Genomic DNA, 8,901 nt, shown 5'->3' with positions numbered 1-8,901 from the left:
TATAAAAAATTGTCTCTTAAAATGAGTAAAAGAAGGAATTACAAACATTAGGAAGATATAATAGAGAGAGAGAGAGAGAGAGAGAGAGAGAGAGAGAGAGAGAGAGAGAGAGAGAGAGAGGTAAAGGTAAAGAAAATATACAGATCCGTCACATTAAGATAAAAATGAAGCAAATGAAAAGAAAAGAAAAAAAAACAGGAATTCTTTAACGTAACACTGCAAAGAAAGAAAAAACAAACGAGAAACTAAAGAAAATAAAGATAACAAAATGCAAGGTCAGAAAAACAGGACGAAAAACTATAACAAAAACAAAAACACTGCAAAGAAAAAAAAAAAAAAACAAGATAAAAATAATAGATAAAATAAAACATAAAATCACAAAAACAAACAATAACAAAACAAACAGGTAAGCCATTCCAGGAGCGTCACAGGTGAAACACAACACCGTGACTGAAAAAAGAGAGAAAAAAAAAAAAAAAATGAAGACGAGTAAGAGAGAGAGAGAGAGAGAGAGAGAGAGAGAGAGAAAAAAAATCTTAGTCCATTACACTCGTCACTCCACACACCAAATTTAGCCACAGGGGGAAGGGCCACAGGGACACAACCGGAAACTGACGTGGTGGCCGAGACAGGGAGACAGGGAGAGAGGGAGAGACAGGGGGGAAGGAGTAACGAGAAATGGTACTCAGTAAACAAATAGTCACATCTGGCACCTCCCCTCTCTGGCACATATAAAGCCGTGTGTTGGGAGGTTTGTGCATCAGTTCCTCAGTGCAAGAGGTGCAAGAAAGAGCTCCTACGACTCTCCTCACAGCCGCTGCTCCCACACGAGGATACGCTTTGAGAGGCAGACACACACACACACTCGTCACTTGCGCATCATGAAGGTTCTCGCAGTGCTTCTATTCGCCACTGCTGCCCTCGCCGCCCCGCAAGGTGAGCTGCTGGTGCCTCTAGTGTTCTTAGTGTACGGCTGGTGATTCTAACATGTTTTGCTGTTAGGATTGGCGCCTTTTTGAGTTCTTTTAGCAGTTTTTATTAGTGTTTCGCATCTCAATTCGTCTTTTTAACATTTTTTGGTGTTTAGTGATTGGTAGCTTAAATGGCTTCTTTTAAATCAGTTTTGGGTGTTTTATATAAGAGTTTGTACCTCAGTGTTCTTTTCTTTACCGTTTGGAACTTTCCTATAGCGACTCACACCTTAATAAGACTTTTTGATAGTTTTGGCTCTTCTCATTAATAACTGACACATTAATGACCTTTTTTTTTAGCAATTTTAGACCTTTTTTGTGATTGGTACTTCATTAGTCACTTTTTAATCGTTTTGACACTTTTTTTTTGTCAAGTAGTACTATAACAAGTTTTTTTAGGTTTTTGTACTCTTAAACCAATGCCCCTCTTACAAAAGCTCCCACATTCCCACATATTCGTCATTATATCCTTGCAGTTATTTTTTTCTGTATTTTTGGTATTTTTTGTACCATTTATCCAGTAAGTTATAAAATGCAAGATTAATTCATTCTATTTCTCTCGTGTAGTCAAGGGTAATGCCAGTAAAAGGGTGAAGTGATAGCGCTAAAGGGTGACATTTCATTGCTGCATCGTCGCGGCTACACACACACACACACACACACACTCAGTTAATGCATGCAGTAATTGAAGGTTTGTCTGACTCGATTCCTCATTTTTCTGCAATTTTCTTCAGTCGTGTATTGGAAGTGTGGTCGCTTAGGTAATGAAGTAACTGAAGGCATGTTACGTGACTCAGTTTCTCTCTTTCCTGCTTCTTCCGTCAGTGGTGTATTGAAACTGTACTCAAAACTCGCTTCTTTTAACCTATTCAGTACTATGACACGTTTTTATATCTATTCTGCTTACTACTACTACTACTATTACTACTACTACTACTACTTCTCCTTCTCCTCCTATTCCTACTCCTACTGCTACTACTACTACTACTACTACTACTATCACCACCACCAACACCTACTACTACTACTACAACTACCACTACCACCACCACTACCACTACTACTACTCCTACCACACTTCCTCCTTCTCCTCCTCCTTACCACCACCACCACTCCTGCTTCCACCCCTTCTACAACACCCACCCCCTTCCTCTGCTCACGTCCTCCCCTTCTCTCACCCCAGGAGTGGATATCGAGGACGCAGCAGAAATAGTGCCAAGCAAAACAGTGCCTGGCGAGGAGGGAGGCGAGGAAGGCTTCGTGTTTATAGTGCCACGCTGGAACCCCTTCAGGAACATCTTCAGGAGTGAGTGTCTTTGGATTGGTTAAGTTAGGTTAGGTTTGGTTAAGTCAGGTTAGGTTGTAATTCCTTTTATTGGTGTTCAGTTGTGGTTTGATGTTTTTATTTGCTTTTTTTGTTGTTTTTATGTATATTTCCTTCACCAATCCCCCAAACATCATAATTTTTCTTCTTCTTCCTTTACGTTTCTTTCTTCCTCTTCCTTATCCTTCCATTACTCTCTTATTCTCTCCCATTCATTCTCTGTCTTCATCTATTTCTCTTTTCATCATATTTTCGTGCTTATCTATCCATTCATCTGTTAGTTTTTATCGATCTTCCTTTCTGGCAGTGGATTTATCTTATCTTAGGATTTGATTCCTTTTAAGGGTGTTTTATTGGGGTTCTGCTTTTTTTATTGGTCTATTTTGAATTTCTATGCTTGTTTGTCTATCTAGTTATCAGTTAATTGATTTAGTTAGGTTTTAATTGTTTTTCCGGGTGTTTTGTTAGTGTTCTGCTTTTTTATTAGTCTTTTTTAAATTTCTATGCTTGTTTGTCTATTTAAAACTGGCTCTAAACTTCTCTCTCTCGCTGTCTTTCTGTGTCTCTGCCTCTCTCTCTCTCTTTCTCTCTCTCTCTTTCCCGACTTTCCTTCTCACTCCTTCACTCAAGTCATTATTCACGCTGTATTTTTCTTTTTCTTTTCTTTTTTTTTTACTACATACGTTATTCACTCTTTTTCCTCGCCTTTATTTTCCTCCATCATTCTTTTTTTTTTTCCTCATTTTCCTCTACTTGAGCATGACTCGCCAAGGTGACTCTCTCTCTCTCTCTCTCTCTCTCTCTCTTCTAGTAAGTTCGATTCACAAGTTCCCATAATGTTTCGTTCACTTGGTTACAAATTCAAAACAAGTGAACGAAGATATCTGAGAATTTACAAGCCTACGCCCTTATGCAAATGAGACACGTGTTTTTTTGTAGATCAATTAGTCACTGTTCTCTCTCTCTCTCTCTCTCTCTCTCTCTCTCTCTCTCTCTCTCTCTCTCTCTCTCTCTCCTCATATCCGGTTAATTCTTCGCAAATGACGTAATATTTTTCTTGTTGCTATTTATATTTTCTCTTTTTTTTTCTTCATATTTATCTACGTTTTCTATTATTCATCTATTTTCTTTTGTGTTGCCTTGATTTCCTCCTTGCATGAGTGTTTTTGTGTTCCGGGAAGTAAGGTGTAGTGTTGCAGTGGCTAAGCTTATTGTGATGTGCATGCTAGAGTGTTCTGGAGAGCGTGTGTGACCATCTAGTGTCGCGGAAATTGAGTGTACCATTGTGTTGAATTCGTGGGAGTTAGGTTCAGTTGTAGTGTTGTGTGTTGGAGTCTATATAGTATTATAACCATCTTTAAATCCCTTACAATACTGGGACACATTTCTACTTCGAGCTTTCTGTACGATTAGACCATTTTATTGACATTAGAGAAGGGTCTATGGAGGTCACAGGATTAATGGCCACAGTCTTCACCATTTTAACCCACCACACAAGTTCTGAATGTGTATAAAATCATCAAATAGTAAGCAGTATGACTACTTCGATGTTTCTGTACGATTAGATCCTTTTATTGACATTAGAAAAGGGTCTATGGAGGTCAGAGGATTAATGGCCACAGTCTTCACCATTTTAACCCACCACACAAGCTCTGAATGTGTATAAAATCATCAAACAGTAAGCAGAATGAATATGGAAACACGTCATGGTACTCGAGGGATTAAATTGAGTTGCAGGAAGCTTGTGTGTTTAGCAGTGTAATGTAGTGTAAGTCTAGCATTCATAAACACTTTGTTCTTTCACCATCACTGCTTTTCAAAGGCTTTAGTTGAAGGTGTTCATGTTTTTAAGGGCATTTTTTAATATTTCCGGTGATGGAGTGACAAGATTTCTAGATTATCATTAGGAGAAACTGTTGAAAATCTAATTAATCGTCTCTGTGGCCTTGGAAAACTGTCGTGTTGAGAGAATAAGCCGTTTTTTAATACAGGCGCAAAAATCCAGTATGTTGTTGTGTTGCAAAGGAGTGTATGGTACTAAACAGGCATAGGGAGTGTTGCAAGAGGCTAACGTGCTCCATTAAGTGTTGTGGCGAGTGTAGCTAGTGTTGCAGACCAGTAAATTCAGCCCCACGTGCATGACTAGTGTGTTGTAGTGTTGCGCCTTGTGACGGTCGGTGTTACGGTGCGTTGCCGAGTGTTACCGTGTGTTGTGTTGCGCGTCGGTGGTTCTCGTGGCCTGTAATCGCCTCTTCACTCCTCCAATGGTGTTCCAGGAGGCTTGTGAAGGACGGAGGGGTGACTGTGTCCTTCAGTGCCACGTCATGCCTGTTATTGTCATTTCTTTTATTCTTTCTTGAGGTTATGATATTTTTTTCCTTCTCTCTCTCTCTCTCTCTCTCTCTCTCTCTCTCTCTCTCTCTCTCTCTCTCTCTCTCTCTCTCTCTCTCTCTCTCTCTCTCTCTCTCTCTCTTTGCATTTTCTCTATCATTCCTGCTTTTATCTAATTTTTTTTACTTCTTCTTCCTGTTCATCTTGTTATTGTTCCTTCTGCATTTCTTATTGATATACCTTTAATCTTATCCTCCATCTCTCTCTCTCTCTCTCTCTCTCTCTCTCTCTCTCTCTCTCTCTTTAAAATATCTCACTCGAATAAATCACAGGGCTGGTTTTTGAGGACCATTTCTCGCGCTATTTCCAGTCGAGCGCCCAGCAGATATTTCCTTCCATTTTCTATATGCTGAATCTTTACGAGTGGCGCTTCCTTCTTTCCTTCCTTCCTTCCTTCCTTAATTCCTTTGTTTAATTCTCTTGTTATCGCTTTTTAATTCAGTCTATCATCAATTGCATCATTAAAATGCAGTCAAGATAATCAAAAAAGAAAATAAAACAGAATTAAAGCAAGCAAAAAATCTTATTCCATTTTTTCTCTCCTCTCAGACATCTTCTCCGGCCAGCCCAGCGTGCCAGAGACAGAGGGGGGCGTGGTGTTCGACGGCGCCCCTGAAGATCCCAGTGGGCGGCGCGGTATCTTCTCCTTTATCAACAACATCTTCGGTCTGGTACCCACGCCCTCTGAGAACGCCACTGTCACCTTCAGGAACTCGTCCATAGAGGTGATCAACATTGGCGGTGTTCCCATGCAGGTGAACCGAACGATCGTGGAACACACTGACACTAACGGCTCTGTGTTCCGTCGCGTGGACCAAAGGATTCTCGGGCCCCTCAACGCCACTGATGCTGTTACTACTGATGCCCCTAATGCTTCTGACGCCACCCTCCCCAACGCCCAAGATGACGCTAATGAGCTCGAAGACTTTGGGGTGAGTTCATAAACAGCGTGGTGGTTCCTGGCTTTGACTTGTTCTGCTACTTGCTTCCTTGTCGTCTTGTTCATTAGCCTTACCTATCCTGACGCCTTATCCAGCCTTACCTAACGACCTAACGACCTTATCCCAACCTTATCTACCTATCGTAACCTTACCGAGCCTTACAAAAGTTTATCCAGCCTTACCCAGCCTTGACCTAACGACCTTATCTCGACCTTATCTACCTATCACACCCTAAGGTACAGTCTTACCTAGCGTTACCTTATCTAGTCTTACCCAGAGAAACTTCACCTGTCTTAACCTTGATGAAATGTGTCTAGAAAACCAAATTCATGTGTAGTAATTCAACACTCCTAACCTAACCTTAACCTAACCTAACCTAACCCAACCTAACCTAACCTAACCTAACCCAACCTCACCTAACCTAACCTAACTGACTCCTTTTATCTACTTAATTCCATCTAGTTTATTTAAAGTTAATAGTATAATGTGTATTTTTGTAACTATATCGTCTGCTTTCCCTTACCTGCTTGTCTGTCCACCTGCCTGCTGTGTCTACCCTGTGATATACCTGCTAATGCCCCGCAGCAGTAACGATGCATCCATATTAACTACCTGCTGTTAATAATTCCTCTCTAATACAGCAATAAAACCTTCAATCTAACCTGATGTTTTTACTGAGCCTTGCCATAAGCTGCTTGTCTGTGTGTGTGTGTGTGTGTGTGTGTGTGTGTGTGTCGCCAGCTACAGCCTCATTAACACCTGCCACAGCTCCAGGTAAGTGCTGCTTTATGTTGTTATTTGTTGTATTTGTTTTATATAATGTAAATAAAGACTCACATTAACATCTCATAAATAAAAAAAACCCTCATAATTCTACTAGAACAACATTTACGATCAACCATTGTGGAAGCAAACCAAGACACTCTAAGTAACTCGTATTAACACTCACCTCGCTTAATAAATACAAGGTTTGCCAGAACAAGACAGAACTAAGAGCAAACACAAATAACTTAAGTACCTCAAACCTAACCTAACCTAACCTAACCTAACCTAACCAAACACTTTACCTTCCCAACAGGCTCAAATGCAGACACACCACCTTCAGAAGCGTTGGGTGTACCTCCTGAAAGACGCCCTCAAGAGATTCAAGAACGAGCCCAGCCCTTCCCATAACCACCTGGAGGAGGAGGAGGGGGAGGAGGGGAAGGAAGAACACGCCCTGGAAACCAATGCCAACCTTGTGCCGATAAGAAACGAGGATGATATTGCCGTGAACTACATCAACGGACCCCTTCCAGTGAACCCCGATGCTCAAATCTTTGACCCTGAGCTAGTGAGAGAGAGCGAGCGCAGATTTTGGGAGCGAAGAGGCGATTCTGCAGTGTCTCGGCCCTCCAGAACCCAGCCAGTTATGTCCCAGCCTCTTAGAACCCACCCAGTCATGTCCCAGCCTCTTAGAACCCACTCAGTCATGTCCCAGCCTCTTAGAACCCACTCAGTCATGTCCCAGCCTCTCAGATCCCACCCAGTCATGTCCCAGCCTCTCAGATCCCACCCAGTCATGTCCCAGCCTCTCAGATCCCACCCAGTCATGTCCCAGCCTCTCAGATCCCACCCAGTCATGTCCCAGCCTCTCAGATCCCACCCAGTCATGTCCCAGCCTCTCAGATCCCACCCAGTCATGTCCCAGCCTCTCAGATCCCAGCCACGTATGTCCCAGCCTATGAGATCTATCCCCGTGGCTTCCAATAGGACAAGACCGCCCAGAAGTGCCTCCGTTAGGTTATAAATTGTTTGCATTAATTTCCACTCATAAGTCATTAGTCATGCATCAATTAGTCACCGTGACAAGCAAATGGTTGTTATTTTGCTTTCCTCGATTCTCATGATTCTTTTTTTCTCTTCTGTTTTATTCAATTTTTTTTTGTGTGTGTGTGTTTTTTTAGTTCGTTAGAGCAGCTTTTTTGTTTTATTTATTTATTTATTTGTTTTTCTTTTTTTTTTAATATGTGTGTGTGTGTGTGTGTGTGTGTGTGTGTGTGTGTGTGTGTGTGTGTGTGTGTGTGTGTGTGTGTGTGTTTTCACCTGTCGTAAAATTATTAAACAAATGTAAGATACTCAATAAGTAATTAAAACAACAATAATAATAATAACAACAACAACAATAACATTAACAGCAACAACAGCAGTAACAAAAACAACAACAACAAAAAACAAAAAATTCATCACATATACAACACACACACACACACACACACACACACTAGTCCATGACAAAAAAAAATAACAAAAAAGAAAGAAATTGTGCCAAAGTGTGCCAAAGAGATTAATGTCTAGTGAATATTGAAAGAAATGCTAAATACAGGAATACCAAATGTCTCCTTCAGAATACAACACCAATTTACATTTTTTTTGCATTTTTCTACATTTTTTTACTACTTTCTCCATCTTTTTCCCGCCTAAACTACAAATCTGGCACATTTTCTTCCTACCCGTTCCATTTTTCTTACTTGTATCGTAGCATTAGTCTGTTTTTGTACTTGTATTTAAGAGAGAGTAGATTATAAGCAGTAAAAACAATTCAATAAAAATAAAAAGCATTCTTAGTCGTCCCTATTTCCAGATACAGAGATAAAATGTTACGCAGGAGCTGATTAGATTTTATGTCTCCTATTTTTATACTTTTGTCTACGAATAAACATACAATTTTGATCTCACATGTCTTATTTGTGTCCTGCTTTACTTAACAGAGTCATATCACGAACTAAAAACCTTCTTACTCCTCCCTATTTCCAGATACAGAGATAAAATTTTACGCAGGAGCTGATAAGATTTTTTACCTCTTATTTTTACATTTTTGTCTACGAAATAAACATATAATTTTGCTCTCACGTATCATATCACAACTAAAAAACCTTCTTACTCCTCCCTATTTCCAGATCCAGAGATAAAATGATAAGCAGGAGCTGATAAGATTTTTTACCTCCTATCTTTATGCTTTTGTCTACGAAATAAACATACAATTTTGCTCTCACGTATCATATCACGAACTAAAAACCTTCTTACTCCTCCCTATTTCCTCCAGATACAGAGATAAAATGATATGCAGGTTCTCATTAGAAATTTTACCTCTTATTTTCACACTTTTGTCTACGAAATAAACATACAATTTTGCTCTCACGTATCATATTTCTGTCCTCCTTTCCTCAATAGAGTCACATCACAAACTAAACCTGTCGTGGGAATCCTATATGTATTTTTTGACTATTATCAT

The 8,901-nt window shown here is 40.1% G+C and overlaps 1 protein-coding gene across 2 annotated transcripts; it reads left to right on the top strand.

The window, feature by feature from the left end:
- Positions 1 to 753: 753 nt before the first annotated feature.
- Positions 754 to 8,339, top strand: LOC123513124. 2 transcript variants are annotated; one of them, XM_045270022.1, is made up of 5 exons: positions 754 to 936; positions 2,155 to 2,277; positions 5,236 to 5,618; positions 6,706 to 7,040; positions 7,101 to 8,339. In XM_045270022.1, exons 1-5 carry the CDS (start codon positions 882 to 884, stop codon positions 7,414 to 7,416), a joined length of 1,212 nt encoding a protein of 403 aa, XP_045125957.1. In that variant the 5' UTR covers positions 754 to 881; the 3' UTR covers positions 7,417 to 8,339. The 2 variants fall into 2 exon arrangements, with proteins under 2 accessions (XP_045125957.1, XP_045125949.1); XM_045270014.1 differs by having other exon boundaries at positions 6,706 to 8,339.
- The last annotated feature ends 562 nt before the right edge of the window (positions 8,340 to 8,901 follow it).

Source organism: Portunus trituberculatus, chromosome 5 (genome assembly GCF_017591435.1).
Source record: "Portunus trituberculatus isolate SZX2019 chromosome 5, ASM1759143v1, whole genome shotgun sequence".
Taxonomy (NCBI): domain Eukaryota; kingdom Metazoa; phylum Arthropoda; class Malacostraca; order Decapoda; family Portunidae; genus Portunus; species Portunus trituberculatus.
This window is presented reverse-complemented; position numbering and strand designations above follow the sequence as displayed.

Bases quoted from the DNA above. Each gene is read 5' to 3' on its own strand.
- LOC123513124 (XM_045270014.1), top strand. From the start codon at position 882: ATGAAGGTTCTCGCAGTGCTTCTATTCGCCACTGCTGCCCTCGCCGCC. The intron at 937-2,154 runs GTGAGCTGCTGG...CTCTCACCCCAG, and splicing joins TGCCCTCGCCGCCCCGCAAG to GAGTGGATATCGAGGACGCA. The intron at 2,278-5,235 runs GTGAGTGTCTTT...CTCTCCTCTCAG, and splicing joins CTTCAGGAACATCTTCAGGA to ACATCTTCTCCGGCCAGCCC.